We start from the raw sequence: 19,561 nt of genomic DNA on the forward strand, positions 1-19,561 counted from the left end.
TGGATTGACAGAAGCATAAATTATAATAGATAGGTTCATTATGAAACTTGTGGTGGTCCATTTTTTTGTTATATAAATGAATAAATGCAAGTAAAGTGTCTACTTTAATGTTTAAAATAACTTTTGTTAAACAACCAGCGATGTGGGGGGGGGGGGGGGTTACTTGTACTTATGAAAATATATGAAAGAAAAATGATTAAAAACTTCTTGCTGATAAATTGGTAAAACCTAGTGGTTGGAAGGATAGCGCCAAAGTTTGATAAAGACTTAAAATTATATTAAATTAACATTTTGTGGAAAACTGCACTGTGATCATTAATTAGTCTTTTAATGTCATCTAATGACTCTGATTCTAAATATGCCTGACAATACTTTTTGGTATATGAAATATTGTTACACTGATAATTTTATTTATTTTATTTGTTTTGGTTTAATTATGGTGAATTATATCTATTAAACGTATCTGTATTATCTGTTTTAAACGTATTGTTTTGATGCTTGAAAAGTCTTTGACCCATGTACATGTGTGTTAATCTTTGGCCATTTCATTTAACACATAGATCTTTGTCAGAGTAGACAGCATATTTTATATGACATGACCCAAACTGAGGCTATCTATTAAACATCAGCTCTTTCCATTGAAGATACAAACATGTCATTTTATTTCCTTTGTAACTGAAGCACGTATAGAATCATGTTTTTCTCTAGCTCTTATTGCATCTCCAGAGAAGCACCTCTCGTCTTCCACATGTAGTGACCGAGCAAACCCGAGAGCAGACGCCACATGGCAGCATGGCGCTCCAGGCCAGATTGGATTGTTTTATGTCCCGAGGAAAGAGAGAATGGGGGTCTTACTGTCCCTTCGAGCAGTGGACAGCGAGAGATATTCATAAAGGTGGGCTCAGACATGAATAAGAATGGCTAGTCCAGCTCTGATAACCCGCGGGTGCCCAGCGCTCGCGTCCTGACAAAGACGGCTTTGTGAGCACTTATCCTGTCTGTACAGTGGCAGGAGCTCATACGGATAATCACTCTAATCTAGTTAAGGTTAAAAGAGGGCCATGACTGAGAGCTGGCCTTACACATACAAATCTCTGTGCACAAATCCTGTTTTAGGCCCAAACAAGAAAGGTGTCATATTGATTATTCTAATAGGAAGCTAGCAGCGCTGTCAACCTCCAGACAGATGGAGAGAGAGAGAAGAGAGAGAAGAAACAGATCACCAGGTTAATGCATGATGTGTATTCATGCACTACATTCGTATAGTTCTAGCAATAGAGCAGAGATAATTGAGTAATAGGGCATCTTCCTGTCTTAATGCCATCTGAATGCCCTAGTGAATGGCTTAATGAGAGGAATGGCTTAATGTGGCAGAGCTCATGTAATAACTACTAAACCATAGCACCAACCTCGCTGTTTTTCCCAAAGATAAGGTAGTTATTATAAGATAAACTTCCCATTTTGCTTTCTGCTTTTGCCATTACCAGTGATTTTGTCTCAATACTAGTGCTGTCAAACGATTAATCACATCCAAAATAAAAGTTTTTGTTTACATAATATATGTGTTTGTGTACTGTGTATATTTATTATGTATATATACATACAAATACAGTATATATTTTTAAAATACTTACATGTATGTATTTATATGAATATAATATATTTAATGTATAAACATACAATTTTTCTGAAATATGTACATGCAAGTGTGTGTATTTATATATACTTAATTAATATTATATGCACATACATACATACATAGTAAACAAAAACTTTTATTTTGGATGCGATTAATTGCGATTAATCGTTTGACAGCACAAAAAAAAAGATAAAAAAGATTTACCCATTTAAACTTGTATTTAATTATCCAGTTTGGGTTAAAGTATTGTGTAATATATATATATATATATATATATATATATATATATATATATATAAACATTTAAAACAGCACATTCAATATCGAGTTATGACTGAAACAACATGATCTTAGCTGTTTTTGTTGTTTACATTTTATATGCAAATACCCGCGTTAATATGCAAATCCCCATGTTAATATCTATATTTAATTTAGAATTTAGTGTTTGATAAATTTAATCAATATCTGTATATTTCTGCTAAAGGGCACAGGTAAATAGGACATTTATTATAATGGGTTTATGTAAAGATTGTTTTAAGTTCACTTAAATTAGAAGGTTTGCTATAACACTGTCCGACTGCACTGGATTATATCTATGAGCTGTTTCAGTACTTCCTGCCCTGCACCTTGTGCTCTAGCTGAACAAATCAGAGTTTCAGAGTAGGTTTTTAGTTGACAAAACCAGACAAATTCAACCCGGTTTCAGCAGTATAACAATGCTCGCTATAAATGAAATGAAGCCAATGAAACATGGAGAGAGTCCACTTGATTCACTCTCATCAGAGAGTCGAAGATTAAGAAGATCATTATAAAATAAATAAACATTTACAGTTCAGAAAGAAACATTGCCACTTTAATGAAAACTTGATAAAAAAATATCTGCAAGTGAATATAGACTATATTGATTTTAAGTAATTCACTAAATAAAAGTAAAAAAATGTGTGTGTGTGTGTGTGTGTATATATATATATATATATATATATATATATATATATATATATATATATATATATATATAAACTTTTATTAGTTTTTTTGTAGCATGTAGTATTTTTAAAAGTAAATACAAACTTACATTAAGACTGTTAGTATAGTTCATTATTTAATATGTTAGACAGTTTACACTTTCATGTAGGTATTGGTAAAGTTATTTTAATATATATTAATAATATAACAGGCTCCTGATGCAAGGAAAAGCAACTTATGCAGGAGCCTGAGGGCAGAATGTAAAGTTAACATCAGTGCTCCACATTCCTGATCTTAACGCTGCGATAATGCACTGGTGTATTAGCCTAGTTTTTACTGTCTGCAAAAATTGTCCAAGCAAAGTCAATCTTTATTTATAAACCACATCTTTTAAGAATCACCCAAGATTAAATAAAAAAAAAAAACCCTACTAAAAGCAACTAACCTAAATCATAATATCCCTGATTACATGCTCAAACACTGTGAAAATAAATGTCTTAAGTCTTCTTTTGAAATCATCAGTAGAGTGGATATAATCTTCAGTGACAAACCATTCCACAGAAAAGACAACATAGTGGACATAGTCTAAGGTAAAGTCATCCAGTATTATAAAAGCACTCAATAAAGCACTATGTCCAATTTCTTCAGTTTAAATGTGTGTGAACAATGTACATTTTTTTTGTGGTGGCAAATTTCCAACCCAGGCTCATTGAAAATATGTGCTTGTTGACAGCATTTCTGCAACATCGTTATTATGTACCTTACTGCACATTCCATGGCAGTTTTAAAGTGAAATATCTAGTGAGTGGTGCTAAAACACGTTCACTACGTGATTGTGGCTGTTGGTATAAGCACATATTGCTGCATTTTAATTATGTTGCTTCAGGTATATATTGGAATTCAAATATCCAATGAGTGTTGCTAAAAGGTGTTGAAAAATAATAAACCCCCTACACCAAAATACACCCAATACAAAGTACACCAAACCCAACCCTAAACCTACATGATAGTGTTAACAAATGCAAAAATGATATAAAAATGCATTCACTAATGCAACCGTTCTATATTAACTTCCTTCTACATGGGTTTGAGCTGTTTTGTCAGACTGTAGTTTCACAGGATTTGTTTAGAGCTCTTCACCTCATACAGTAAGTGCAACGCCATATCGTATGAGCTACTGAGCAAAACTAGAAACCCATACATCGAGTGAGCAAGAACGGAAGTTATTATTGCAATATCATGTGCTTTGTACTGTAATGTTTTCTCAGCAGTAAATGAGACATGAGGTAATCTGACAGCATTGATGCCATCTCTCATCATGTCGCTGGTTAGTCTCTGGTCTGCCTGTGCATGGTCGTGTGTTCTGGAGGAGGTGTGGCTTTGGAGAGTGATTTGTAGGGAGGGTGGGATCTTATGCTTGTTGATATTCCCTTGGTATTTTGACATATAAGAAGTCATTGTACTAAAAAACATCCTGTAAGTTTCAGAACTCAAAACTTTCTCATTACTCTAAAAACAGCTTATATAGAAGGAATGTTTTACTTTATGATGTAATCTCCTAAAGTTCTCCTGAAGAATATTAATGCCTGCTTCTCCAGCACTGTCTGTTTAGCCCCACCCACAGATTCTACAGCACTGTCTGTTTAGCCCTGCCCATCGATTATACATCGTTGCCTCTTTAGCCCTGCCCACCAATTCTACATCACTCCCTGTTTAGCCCTGCCCACCGATTCTACATCGCTGCCTTTTTAGCCCCGCCCACCAATTCTACATCACTCCCTGTTTAGCCCTGCCCACCGATTCTACATCGCTGCCTTTTTAGCCCTGCCCACCGATTCTACATCGCTCCCTGTTTAGCCCTGCCCACCGATTCTACATTGCTGCCTCTTTAGCCCCGCCCACCAATTCTACATCACTCCCTGTTTAGCCCTGCCCACCGATTCTACGTTGCTGCCTGTTTAGCCCCACCCACCGATTCTACGTTGCTGCCTGTTTAGCCCCGCCCACGGATTCTACATAGCTGCCTGTTTATAAGCGCCGACTGCGCAGAAGATTATCAGTTTTTTGTACTTCACTGGGTTTGTAGATTGGTGCATCTTTTGTCTATCGCCACTGTGGATAAGCACCTCCCTGTTTAGCCCTGCCCACCGATTCTACGTTGCTGCCTGTTTAGCCCCACCCACCGATTCTATGTTGCTGCCTGTTTAGCCCCGCCCACGGATTCTACATCGCTGCCTGTTTAGCCCCGCCCACCAGTTCTACATCACTCCTTGTTAAGCCCCGCCCACCGATTCTACATTGCTGTTTGTTTAGCCCCGACCACCTTAAGGCTGACTTAGCAGACCAATCACAGCGCTTGCTGTCCGTGTAGAATTGACGTGCTGTTAGATTTTTGGAGAGGTACACACACAGCCTAAGGCGTAGCTACGGTTCGACGCAGAAGTATAAATTGGGCTTTATTCTACATTGCTGCCTGTTTAGCCCCGACCACCTATTCTACAACAGTGCCGGTTTAGCCCCGCCCACCTATTCTACATTGTTGCCTGTTTAGCCCCACCCACCGAATCTACATCGCTGTCTGTTTAGCCCCGCCCACCAATTCTACATCACTGCCTGTTTTAGCCCCGCCCACCGACTCGATCCTTTGTTCACTTCATTTTACTGTGGATTTGTTTACGAACAAGGCACAGTTCGACACGAGATTTTCAGAAAGATTGAAACTAAAAGACGATGCTGTGCCAACTATATTGGATCCGACAGTAGTGTAACAACGCAAGTGTGAGTAACTGTATTCATTACGTGGTCACTATTGCTTTGTCTGTTATTACAAATTGTTTGATATGTATTGAGTTAGTTATGCGTTTTTTACCTAAATCACTGCAGTGTCTATTTATGACGAATGTAAGCTGTCAAACATACACAACTATTAGCCAATCACAGCAGTGGGTGTTAACTTCATTGTCTACAATCCTCCACCTCTATTCAGAGCCTTCTGAAGAGAGGGGTTAAAACAGGACAGAAAACAACCTATTACTGCTAAATTATGTTTTTTTTTTAATGTAAAATCTTGATGACATTATAAGTGAACCTCAGAGAACAGGACAGAATAGACCCCTTAAAAGTTTGTAAACATTGCAACGTCTCCGGGTGGGCGGGGCTTAGCTGGAGGCAAAAAGAAGCGCGGACGCAATGTTGACAAGCGTAAACTAGCACGTTTTAGGAGGGATTTATTAAACATGGATGCAGAATAAGGTTTGGAACTGTCCGAATATGTACAGTCACTGACTATGCGGGACCGTGACAAAAAAATAATAATAAAAAAAGTGGGAGTTAGCATACATTTATCAATTAATTCAGTTGATCACTCAGTTCACTGACCAGACTGGTTATCTGACCAAAATATAATGACGAGTGGATAACATTACAGTAGCCTAATTTATTTATTTATTTATTTTTAGCTTAGCCTGGTGTAGTTCTTGTATCTTGTTCTCATTGGAAACATTTTAACCAGGTTTTGGATATTTCCTAGACAACATATGAATTACTTTCGGGTGGTTTGGGGAATTTTGTCGAGGCTTATTGTCTAATGTAACCTATCGCTGGGCTAACTATGATTAGCAATGTGGATTATTTTAAGAGACCATTCAAAGAATGGCACACGCATCTATCGCTGTATGTTTGTTTAACATTTAAGCTAGCTAGTGTGCTGAAGGTTGGCGACTTTTCACCTATAAAACATAAACTTGCTGATTTGTACTAGATAAAACCAACACACCAGTACATATGCATAGATTATTTTACCTAATATGAAGTGTGCACTGCAAACACGAGCATTATTTATGATCGTCTCTGTCTAGTCTGTACGCCGTATTGCATTCAACCACAATTGTCTTCTTGATTTCTGTGAAGAAATGTCGGCCGGGATCCGGTGAAACTTTAGTTTTTGAACCAAAAGTGCTGTTCCTTCTATTCTGGCAGCCGAAAAACACAACAAGACGACATTTTAAGGTCAAAACCTCAAACTTTTAGCGCGCCTGCTATGAGTTCTTCCTTATGTTTTTCCTCCAGCTAGAGCGGTGACGTCACAGTGACGTAGGCGATTAAGGGGTCTATAAAAAAAGTTGTTTTGAAGTCATAACATAATGTCGTGGAAGGATTGTGTTATTGTATGGATTTTTGTCATATGTTCCAAACAACTTTGGGCCTCACAGACTGAGACATTTATTTATTCTTTTTGGATCATTTTTATTTTTTGATAAACTCTTCTTTTAATTGAACATTTTAGCCAAAAATTAAAAGTCGGTTCCATTAACTCAACATACCTTGTCTTTCCAAACCCATAATAGCTCCAGAAAGAATAAATGAATGCCTCAGTCTGTTGGGCCCAATGTTGTTTGGACCATCGCTCTTCAGAAAATCTTCTTTTTTGTTGTGCAGTAGACCAAAAATGAAATGAAATATTAGTTTACAATGACATTAAGGCGAGTAAATGGTAATCCCTTCAAACACTCATCTGCCTGGTCCAAAACCAGGGAAAGAGCAGCTCTGACCACACAGGAGAAGCTGAAGAAAGATGTAGTCTTGTGTTGCCGTCTAACCTTGAAGCCTTTCTTTCTCTCCTTTTGTCTCTTATGATGGACCGGTGGAGAGTTTTCCTGGTTTGTAATGGATTTCAAATCTCTGCTGTGCAAGGATTATGCTAAGAGCCCAGTTTTGTTGTTTCTAAAGCTCTCTATCCCACCCTCTCTGTGTCTCTCGCTCTCTTTTTAGGGACTTGAGCTCTAAAAGAAGAAGAAGGGTTTTGATCTGATTAAAGACTTACTGGCCAGCCTTTGCTATTATCAACCTGGCGGCAACCTTATACCAGCGCATTCTCTATGTGTGTGTGTGTGTGTATCTGCCTGCCCCTCCTTTCTGAACAGTTTAACAGAAAAATCAAAAGGGCTAGCAGTGCTATTACACTCTGGAACACAATTTCAATTTCAATTCACTGCCGCTGCTAAGTACGTGATATGGAGATGACAATCAACCTTCTTGTCCTCCATTTTATTGCACAGCCAAGTCTATCAGTCTGCCACGCTCTCCTCGGCTCTCCTGTCATTTCCCTGCCACACAGGAAGCCAGAGAGACAGGAAGAGACATTGATGAGTGGATCATGTGGATGAAGGATGCATCTCTCCATTATCAACAACTCCTTTAATAAACCCACCATGATTTTTTTTGTTTTTTTAATCAGGCATCAGACAACATATGAGCACTCACTGACACAGTGGACGAGGCATAATGTGGCTTGTATTATTTTTTCATATTGCTTACAAACTCTGTTTATGAGTCCGTCTTCTCTGTTTAGATGGAGACATCTTTGTTGGGTAATTAAAAAAAAAAACACACACACATATATATATATATATATATATATATATATATATATATATATATATATATATATATATATATATACATATACATACATACATACATACATATATATATATATATATATTCCTTACGATTCATTTGAAATATTTAAGACAATTATTGTTAAAAAGCAGTTCAAATGTTTATAATACATCATGTTGAATACTGAAAATAATAGTGAAATGCTCTGTTTTGCAGTTTGCCCTTTAAAGTGTCTCTGTTTTGGTTTTATGGATATCAAATTTCATGTAGTGTGTCATATAGCTGTTTGAGAATGTAAAAGTATCAAAAGTTTATGACATATTGAGTTGAAAAAATTAAAGTGTTACGAGTATTGAGGGATAACATACCTCGGAATGTCATGACTGACCAATCAGAATCAAGTATTCCACAGAGCCTTGTAATAAAACAAATGATTTGAAGCAAGACATTTTTATAACATGTTCATAGTTTAATGAACACACTTGTGGTTGCGGTGCAGACTGAGGGGAAGTGACTTTGTACATCTATGAAAAATTTCCTTTCCATTCAAGCTGGTTAAAAGTCATTTGAAAAACAAAAACGGGACAATGTAGATAATATTTAAAACAGCTCTGTATCACTTTGACCCACTGGCCAAATGCATTCCCTGTGAAATGGCCATTCAGATCCTGTTTGGCCCATGTTTAGACACCTGTGTGGTGCTGCAAGGGTTAAAGTGGGCCAGAACTGAAGCACTGTCTCTTAAAGCTGCACATTAATGCATCAGTTGAGCGCTGGACTCTGATAGCTTGATCTCTGCTTTTACATTTGAACTTTTTCATTCAAAGAAATTAAGTTCTACTCATCTTGGCCATGTCAAGTAGACTGATGAAATGACGGAGAGAGAGTAATTTAAAAAATAAATAAATAAAAAGCATAATGGGTTTATTTGAAACTCAACCACAAATGAGTGTTGATTTGCTGCTTGGGCTGTAATTAATTCTGTCGTACCTGTGCAGAGGACAAGATGACAGACAGAGAGATGGAGAACAGGAGCTTTCAGAAGAGAATGATAATAACACATGGAGAGGATGTAGCAGGAATAAACACATACACACACACACACCTGTCAGTCAGGGCCTCTTGTATTTGACAGATTGGTCAGACGTTTCCTATTTGGCACTATTGACTTGAAAGCAAATGGCTGGCATTGCATCGAGCTCTGTTAACACTTTGACTTGTTTGTCCTCTTTTACTTAATTAAGTCGAGATAAATAATGACCTCTTTACGGGAAGCCATGGAGAGGGAACATTTTTTTCCTGTCCTCCATGCTGACTCCTCGTTCATTGACCGATTTCTTCTTTATTAGCTCTCTTTGTTTTTGAGGTCCTCTCTCTCTCTTTGCCTTTTATGTCAGCTTTCAGTTTTGAAGGTGAAAAAAGTTTGAACTGCAGTTCCTGTTTACATTTCTGTTTCAGTTTGAATTCGGATAATTTGGAAGAGCTTTCATTTACTCACCTTTAGGTCATCATAAATCTGTATTCTCTCTTGTTTTTTCTCAGTGAACGCCGAAGGGGAAGTTTAGTAGAATAGTCACGATTATCTTTCTATACGATGAAAGCATACAGTGATCACAGCATAACTGTAGTCCTTTATGCACAGTGGTCCAAACACCTGAAACATTCCTCTCTAGCTTTCTCAAATCTTATTTGTGTATATTTGCTGGACAGAGGGTAGGATTTTTATTAAAAATGGCTTAAATTTTTCTGAAATCTAAAAACACATTTATCGAAACAGTAACCACAAACTCTTTTGTACATATATATATATATATATATATATATATATATATATATATATATATATATATATATGTGTGTGTGTGTGTGTGGGTGTGTGTGTATATATGTACAGTATATATTAGAGCCCGACCATTATGTTTTTTTTGGGGGGGGTTATACCGATATTAGGGAGTAAAAAAAAAGACTGATACCGATATATCGGCTGACATTTGTTTTTTGTAGGCTATATTATAGTACAGTATAGTCAAAAGTTTGAACACACTTCCTGGGCCGGCAATACCATGACTGAGGTGTCCTTGAGCAAGGCACCGAACCCCCAACTGCTCCCCGGGCTGCCCACTGCTCCGGGTGTGTGTTCACGGTGTGTGTGTGTGTGTTCACTGCTGTGTGTGTGCACTTTGGATGGGTTAAATGCAGAGCACGAATTCTGAGTATGGGTCACCATACTTGACTGTATGTCACGTCACTTTCACATCACTTTTTTTTTCTGGTAATCAAATGAACATGCAGAACATTTGTATTTAAATCTTCTTTTTGCGGTTCAGTATTCACAGACACAGTCTGTACCCCAACAGGACGCGACAAAGCGACTGTTGAAAATCATTTTAACTTTGTGTCAGCACATCATAAATAGAACGAGGCATCAGTTTACTGCCTACAATGTAGACAACATCACTGATTATAATGGGTTCTATTCTACATCGGACGCGAGCAGCGCGGCAAAATACAATAGAATTATGTGATGTGACCAATGTGATAAGCATGTTTTCTGGGCCGCGGCACGGCCGGTATAAACTCCAGCACTGACTGAGTGGCCTCGATCAGCTCCGGTGGCCGTAACACAGGCTTTAATGTGCTGCAGACGCTTGCCGTGATACGCAGATCAGCTCTAACATCACTGAATCTGCTGTTTAAAAAATCATAAATCATATCATCATGCAAAACTAAGGATCAGAATCATTGTAATGTGATTGTCAAATATAGGTGCAGGTGGATAATTTGAATAATTATATATATTATATATTATATATGTATATTATATATTAGGGATACACTGATAGGACTTTTTGGGTTCGATACCGATTTTAGCAAACACTTACTGGCCGATTCCGATACCGATATTTGTCACTTCCTCTCTAATTTGAAATTTTGGCATCAAAATAGATCGTATTTTGAACATGTTTTAAATCAGCAAAGTTCAAAAACACCTGTATTAAATTATACTAGCAGTTTTATTGCTGCATCATCAAATAATTTCTAATGAACATGGATTGGATCCGTTTAACATTCAGCAGGCCTACATAAATACAACAGAACAAAGGTACATATTAATTAAACAGTGCTCTTTAGGTAGGTTTAACAGTTTTCAGGTACAGAAATAAAGTAAACAAATGTAAAATAACACTTCACTGTATAAATTAAATACATATTAATCCTTCTTTATTGTAACATACTTTATTATGATTCATCTATTTTTGTGAACATTTTAATATTTTTTTTGTAAATTTAAATATGTATAAGATCTCTTTTTTCTAAGGCAGGACTCTTATTTTGACATGTTTTCTAGTCTACAAAGTTACATGGGTAATGAAAGCATGCAGTTCTTTGGATTTAAAGTTTGTCAGTTTATTTAGCACCCCACTGAAAAGGCATGAGATCTGTATATATTTGTTTACTGTTAGTTGTAATAAGTGTTTTGTGTAATTCGCTGTATGTTGATGATAATGCAACTGAGAGAGAACGTTTAATGTGCACTTCTCATGCTGTGTTTTTCTTATGGTGATTTTTTTGGAGCGAAAAAGGATGCAATAAACTTCAGTAAAGTTTTGGTCATCATTCAGATGAGGTCCGCTACACTTATGAAAGTTACAAAAGTTATTTAGTCAAGAATAGTGCGTAATCTTTTGTCTTTTGTAATAAACTTCAATACGATATTAGGGAGTAAAAAAAAAAAGACTGATTACCGAATATCGGCTGACATTTGTTTGTTGCTTATATTATCGTACAGTATAGTCAAAAGTTTTGAACACACTTCCTGGGCCGGCAATACCATGACTGAGGTGTCTTGAGCAAGGCACCGAACCCCAAACTGCTTCCCCGGGCTGCCACTGATCCTGCTCGAGGGTGTGTTCACGGTGTGTGTGTGTGTGTTTCACTGCGGTGTGTGTGCACTTTGGATGGGGTAAAATGCAGAGCACGAATTCTGAGTATGGGTCACCATACTTGACTGTATGTCACGTCCACGTTCAACATCACTTTTTTTTTTTTTCTGGTAATCAAATGAACATGCAGAACATTTGTATTTAAATACTTCTTTTGGCGGTTTCAGTATTCACAGACACAGTCTGTACCCCAACCAGGACGCGACAAAGCGACTGTTGAAAATCATTTTAACTTGGGTCAGCACATCATAAATAGAAACGATGGCATCAGTTTACTGCCTACAATGTAGACAAAATCACTGATTATAATGGGTTCTGGTTTATTACATCGGACGGCGAGCAGCGCGGCAAAATACCAATAGAATTATGTGATGTGGACAAAATGTGATAAGCATGTTTTCTGGGACGCGGGCCACGGCCGGGTTATAAACTCCAGCAATGACTGAGTGGCCTCGATCAGCTCTGGTGGCCGTTAACACAGGCTTTAATGCTGCTGACAGACGCTTGCCTGTGATACGCCAGATTCAGCTCAACATCAATGAATCTGCTGTTTTTAAAACTTTTTCATGAAATCTATCATCATGCAAACATAAGGATCAGGAATCATTGTTAATGTGATGTGTCAAATAGTATGTGCAGGTGGATAATTTGTAATAATATATATAATTATATATTGATAAGTATGTATATTATATATTAGGGGATACACATGATAGGACTTTTTGGGTTCGATACCGATTTTAGCAAAAACACTTACTGGCCCCCCCCGATTCCGATACCGATTATTTGTCACCTTCCTCTCTAATTTGAATAATTTTGGTCATCAAATAGATCGTATTTGAACTGTTTTTAAATCAGCCAAAGTTCAAAAACACCTGTATTAAATTATACTAGCCGTTTTATTGCTGCATCATCAAATAATTTCTAATGTACATGGATTGGATCCGGTTGAACATTCAGCAGGCCTACATAAATACAACAGAACAGAGGAAAGGTACATATTAATAAACCGTGCTCTTTAGGTAGGTTTAACAGTTTTCAGGTACAGAAATAAAGTAAAAAAATGTAAAATAAACACTTCACTGTATAAATTAAATACATATTAATCCCTTATGTTATTGTATCATACTTTTATATTATGATTCATCTATTTTTGTGAACATTTTAATATTTTGTAAATGTTAAATATGTATAAGATCTCTTTTTCTAAGGCAGGACTCTTATTTTGACATGGTTTCTAGTCTACAAAGTTACATGGGTAATGGAAAGCATGCAGTTCTTTGGATTTAAAGTTTGTCAGTTTATTAAGCACCCCCTGAAAAAGGCAATGAGATCTGTATATATTTGTTTACTGTTAGTTGTATTAAGTGTTTTGTGTAATTCACGTATGTTGATGATAATGCACTGAGAGAGAACGTTTAATGTGCACTTCTCATGCTGTGTTTTCTTATGGTGATTTTTTTGGAGCGAAAAAAAGGATGCAATAAATTCAGTAAAGTTTTGGTCATCATTCAGATGAGGTCCGCTACACTTATGAAAGTTACAAAAGTTATTTAGTCAAGAATAGTGCGTAATCTTTTGTCTTTTGTTATTTGATTAGTATTAATGCAGACAGCAGCTCTAGGATTATGCAACAGACATTATACAGCTCAGTGCCTTCACGCAGTTAATTAATACACCATCGGTTTGTTGTATCAGCCTTTTTCCTTATATAGCTGATATGCAGATGGTTGTTAATTGAGGGAAAATTGGCCGATAAATATCGGCGGCCGATAGATCGGTGCATCCCTAATATATATATTAATATTTTAATATACATAATGTTTTTCTAGTGTATGACAAGCCCCCTCCCCTCAGGTGTTTTGAGTAGTAGGATTGTATAAAATTAATAAATATAAAAGTCTATAAGTTAAAATTTCAAAACAAACCTTCACTGATCAGCACTTTTTTACTTTTACTTTTGATGTACTTTACTTAAGTACATGAAAAATAAAAAACTTTTGTATTTTTACTCGAGTAAAATATAAAAAGTAGTACTTAAAATGTATAGAGTACATATAAGTAATATTTTATTAGAGTATCTCTACTTTTACTCAATTACTTGATTTGTGTTCTTTGGCCACCACAGGTTAAGTGTCTTTTGACAGTGACATGTCAGGTGACAGAAATGGAGAGAAAGAAAAAAAAAACGTAATGTACCTTATTTGTAACCTGGAGGATGCATGTTAGTATCATCAAGTGTGCATTTTAGTATTTAAATGGTACATTTAGTATTTTCCGAAAGGATACCACTAGGCATGGGCCGGTATGAGATTTTGACGGTATGATAACCTTAAGCAAAATATCACGGTTTCACGGTATCATGATATTGTTGTTACAGCTCTGAAATGTGTTATTTTTAAACGACTGGATAAAAAAAAAAATAATAATTCCCCGCTGTACACAATATATATTGTTTTTGAGCAACATACAGAACATTAGAAACAGTAGAATTAGTTTATTTTTTTTCTTTGATTTGTTTCCTAATAAGAAAAAAATAAAAAATAAAGACTGATTTATTTAACCTAAATCTGTAATTACAGTTATTTAATTTTAGTTATATAATTCATATACATATCATTTATATCATTGCATATCATTTAGTTATATAATAATAATCATACATATAATTTGGTTTAATAATAACCCAATTTGAAGCAAAAACAGAATGTTCTGTCAAGCTTTGTGAAATTATACCATGTAAACTTTTCAGAAGACAGTCAGCTTCCCTCAGAAATACATTCATATAAACCCCCGAATCAGTGTTGAGGATTTTCTTCTAATAGTTCGTGCATCATGAACAGTGAGTGATCTGCCTGCTACAGTATTTTTCTCTGTGCGTCCGTCTTCAGCGTCTCACATAAATGACATTGTGCAAGTCCAGAACAGAGAGTTGCAATAAGGCAAAAAACGGCTGGTTGCCGATCGCGTAAAGGCCAAAGTATATTTCAGCCGTCCGCGCACCGTCGGCATTACGTTATTTTGGTCATCACGTTATTTTCATCATCAAGAGGGCTCGGGGACAGCCGTGAACCCTGTGGTACTGCGCATGTGAGCTCATCCATCCCCGCTCATCAACGGTTGAGTATACTTTTGGAAGCTGTGCGGACGCGGCTGTGCGCGAGACTGAAAGGAACCCTGAATGTGAGGTGTACCTGGGCCTTAAGTTCGGTCATCCTACACACACGTGACTGACCGCTCGCTCACACCAACAGGTGGAGGAGGGGTCAGTGTTACTCTTTACACTGCACTCAGTCTGAGGGATTCCTACTCTTTCAGTCTTTGAGGAGACATGGAAAACAGCGCATACCGCAGGAACGGTATAATGGAAAATATAAGTGATTTTGAAACCGTGACATTTTCAAATCACGGTATACCTTGAAACTGGTAATCGGCCCATGCCTAGATACCACCCCAATGAGAGCTCTCTAAGTGTAGAATGTGTTGATTTCTGCTCAAATAACAACACATAATATGTCTGACACAGAAGCACGCAGAAGTGTTGTTCTTAAGCAGTGTTTTGGCTGGAGTTGGTTTATGTTGAATGAGGTCATTTTAAGCTGATCCACAGACATCATAGCTCAAGGTCAACACTCATTTTGTTTCATCTTCCGCCACTGTCCATTAAAACAATATAAAATGCTTCACGACACGCATCTCTCTCGCACAAACTGTAAACCAGCCAAACAACCCCTGACACATTTTCAATATTATTACATTAAACCGAGTTTGATTGATAATGTAATATTGGGCTAAGGCAAAACATCAATCATGGCAAGTATATTAATTATTTAATATTGCAGTGTAATGCAGGAATCGATGTGAGTGTGTTCAGGGAGGAACGAGAGGGATGAAAATCTGTGCTCCCCACAGACCTGCAGGAAATGGACAGATAAAAAATAGAAAGATGTAGCTTAAAAAAATGAAAAGGTGAAGATGTACCAGTTCAATAAAAATGTATATTCATTTGCCGATAATGTCTTCCTGTGTCTGCACTCAGCAGTGCTGGGATTTGGTTTGAAGCCTCTAATTGAATTAAGACGCTTTTTTTCTGCACAGACGTGTGCCAAAGAGAGACAGATACAATTAGAAGAATACAGTAATTTAGCCATAGACAGGGGAAGCCGCTAAATGACCAAAAAAAAAAGAAGAGAGAGATGGAGGGAGGGTGCAAATATAATAAGCGCTTGTGAAATTGAATAAGTGATTATAAAAAGAAAACAGAATTAGTGTGATGAGGGAAAAGGAAAGTGAAGAGAGATTGTCTCTTTCGTGAGGAATGGTTTACCTCTAATTGTTCTTCATTAAAGGATTACAGCTCTCTGTCACCACCGTAACTTATTTTTAGCCAGTGCTCTAACACAGCTCTGCTGCATTAGTGTGTTACATTAGAATATCTGTTAGCTTGCGCTGGTCTTGCTGTGTTAAGATGGAAATGGTCACCCGGAAAAGCCATCATTAGGTAGTGAAAGAATTTTAGTAGTGAAAGGTTGCTGGAGAAAGAGAGATGGATGGATGGACGGGTGGGTTTGTGGAGGGGAGAGGGGTGGAGTGGGTTTCACATGGGCTTTTCTGTCCTTGATTACTGGAGTCATTTCTGAGCTGCCAAGGGCTAGTTAACATCATGTTTCCTAATCATGCTTCTTTGTCAAACACACACACACACACACACACACACACACACACACACACACACACACACACACACACACACACACACAACACACACACACACACACACACACACACACACACACACACACACACACACACACACACACACACAGTGTTTGCAACAGTATCATCTTTGTATCTTTTTTTGTCATTACCGGTTTATATTCAGTAAGTTCCATGGCACCTGTTCTGTTTGCTTTAGTTTAGAGGCCTTTAGTCTGTTTCTGTCCTTTCATTTTACATAAATAAATAAACTGTTACTGTATTTTGAATATTTACAGTGCTGATTTTTTTAACACATAAATCTTGGCATGTCAAAATCATTTTGATGACATTTTTGTTTGTGGTTTGTAAGATTTGTTTTATTTTTTTAAAGATTTTTTTTTAAGTAAAACATCTTCTGCTCAGCAAGGAATGCATTTATTTTGATCAAAAATACAGTTAAAAAGTAATACTGTGAAATACACTGCCGGGCCAAAAAAAGAGTCACCATTTGGATTTAAATAAGCAAATACTGAAGAGTCTAGGATTGGATCATAATTGCAGTAATTAATATGCTTCTGACATTCTGCAGCAATTCTTTTAACCCAAACTGATGTAGTGTGTAGCCTTTCATTTCTTACATGCACATGTACATATTCCAAGATGATAATACAAAGATTCATCAGGCTCAAATTGTGAAATAGTGATTTGGTGATTATAAGACGTAATTTTCACATATGAATTGTCCACCACAGAGTCCTGGGGCTGGTAACATAAACCGCTTGGACTAGTCATCTAAAAAGGCATTTTTTTTTCTTTTCTTTAAGGCTGGTCATAACTTGTAAAGTGAGTTATTAAAAGGGAAAGTGGTCTAATTTGAATGAAAAAAGTAAGACTGATTACCTCTTTGTATTAGTTCTTAAGACTCCATCTTAACATAGTGGCTATGTTTATGCAACTGGCTCCTGATCTTAACTTTATTAAAAGTCATGAGGATGTGCTGGTCTCTTGAAGTGTCTTGGAGACGTTGCCACAGTTCTTCTGGATTTAGTCTGTGTCAGTTTGTTCTGTATCTTCACGTCATTCCCGACAGACTGGAAGAGGATCAGATCAGATCTCTGTGTGAAGCACTGGCTGCTGTCAGACAAAAATCTCACTACATTATTACAATTAATAGCAAAATTAATGTTTGGAAATGAAAACGGATATTTCTCACTGACACACTACAGCAAAAGATAGAAATAATTTACTTTTTTTAGCTTGTGAAAATACGAGTGGCCTAAGACTTTTGCACAGTACTGTACATGGGTATATATGACATGGTTGTTTGAGAAATGAAAAGCTACACATTGCATCAGTTATGGTTAAAAGAATTGTTGCCCAACATACAACAAGCCAGAAATATATTAACCACGGCACTAATATTTCAATTCTAAATCATACATATTTGCTTATTTAAATCCAGGTGCCATTTATTTGTTTATTTATTTATTTATTTGGAACTTGGGTAATGAATTAATGAGACAGTGAATGGTTATTTAATGTAAACACACCCACACAGCATCTGTGTGCATCATTGTTCTCATAAAAACCAGCTGTCTTTAATCGGTGGCATTTCTGATTTCCTCTCTAACTCTCTCCACTTGTAATTGTTTTAAAGAGAGTAAAAGCCCTTTTGAAATCTCCTGCCCTCATGGAGCCCAGAGAGCATGAATTGATAAATACAGTAAATCTATTAAATACAGTCATTACTGGTGATCCGTGAGAGGAGGAGAACGAGTGGGAGCTCAGGGTGACAAGATGCTTGCTGTCTTTGCGTTATTTACAGTGGAGCAAATTTGTTCTTGTGTTGCAGGGAAACAGGAAACATCAAAGCTGGATTAGAACATCTGGTAAGTTCTGCTTCTTCCCCCCTTCAGTGTTTTCTCAGTCTTTGATATCTGCATCCAAAATGAATGTTCAGCAATTGCCTTTGAATAGCTTGAGCTGTCAGACAGACTCAGAGGTCTCTCTATAACTCCCACACGATTGCCTGGGTTTTCATGTCAGTCGCTCTTTTGTTTGTCCCCTTCCGTTTTTTATTTTATTTATGCTTTTGTCTTTTTTGCTAAAAGGTGTGGTGTTAAATAATTTCTTTCCCCTGTAAGGATGAAGTTTGTGTGTTCTGTAAATGTTTTTTGTGTGTGTGGGGATTTTGAGAATGTGTTTTGTGGTGTGGTGTGTGTTTTTTTTTTTATGTGTATTCTAGATGTTCAGTTTCCAGTTGAACGTTCATTCGCCGTACGGCTCACAGACTCATGTCAGGCACACGTTACCTCTGAACACATCTGGAAAGATCACAGTATCTTCCCTTTTCTACCTTCCTGCCTCCATCTCTCTGGATGTAGGGCACACTGTTGGCCCTTAAAATGAGCCCTAGGGAGTGTTTAAAAATGTAACGTCCAACATTTCCTGGGTTTTCTGCAGCCTTTCTAATCCAGGGTCAGAGTGCCATGCACTGGAGTTAAAGGGCTGCTTTTCTCCTTCTGGGTGGAACCGAGTTTCCATTTCTGCTTTTTTTTCTGTGGGATGAATAATGGAGAGAGGTCACAGCGGGGTCCTGACTCTCTGAATGTACACTCACCTCCCTCAGCTCCACACCCTGAATATTAAACGCAGGCCTGGCCCTTTAAGGGTCACTCAACACACCTGACCTTAATCATTATCAATTATCATGCTTATTTTCTCAAATCAAATCTTTATCACATATTCCCGCTCATTCCTTCTCAAGATCTCTACTGCTAAGAAACCTTCACATTAGTGCTTATAACAAATCAGAAGTTGAGTTATCTCAAAAACTTGAGACAACCAGATTCAGTTTACATTTTGGGGTAAAAACTGTTGTGAGCTTAACAATAAAGACTGGTCTGTGCTTTCA

General features: G+C 37.0%; 1 protein-coding gene across 2 annotated transcripts in view; it reads left to right on the forward strand.

Moving 5' to 3' along the window:
• Window positions 1–19,561, forward strand: part of LOC109061000 (serine/Arginine-related protein 53-like) — a 131,729-nt gene that overhangs the window by 45,981 nt on the left and 66,187 nt on the right. For both annotated transcript variants that reach the window (XM_042738984.1, XM_042738985.1), the window contains exon 5: window positions 18,500–18,536. In XM_042738984.1, coding sequence (XP_042594918.1) covers window positions 18,500–18,536 — 37 coding nt within the window. The remainder of the gene's footprint in view (window positions 1–18,499; window positions 18,537–19,561) is intronic.

This window comes from Cyprinus carpio, chromosome B15 (genome assembly GCF_018340385.1).
Source record: "Cyprinus carpio isolate SPL01 chromosome B15, ASM1834038v1, whole genome shotgun sequence".
NCBI classification, from domain to species: Eukaryota; Metazoa; Chordata; class Actinopteri; order Cypriniformes; family Cyprinidae; genus Cyprinus; species Cyprinus carpio.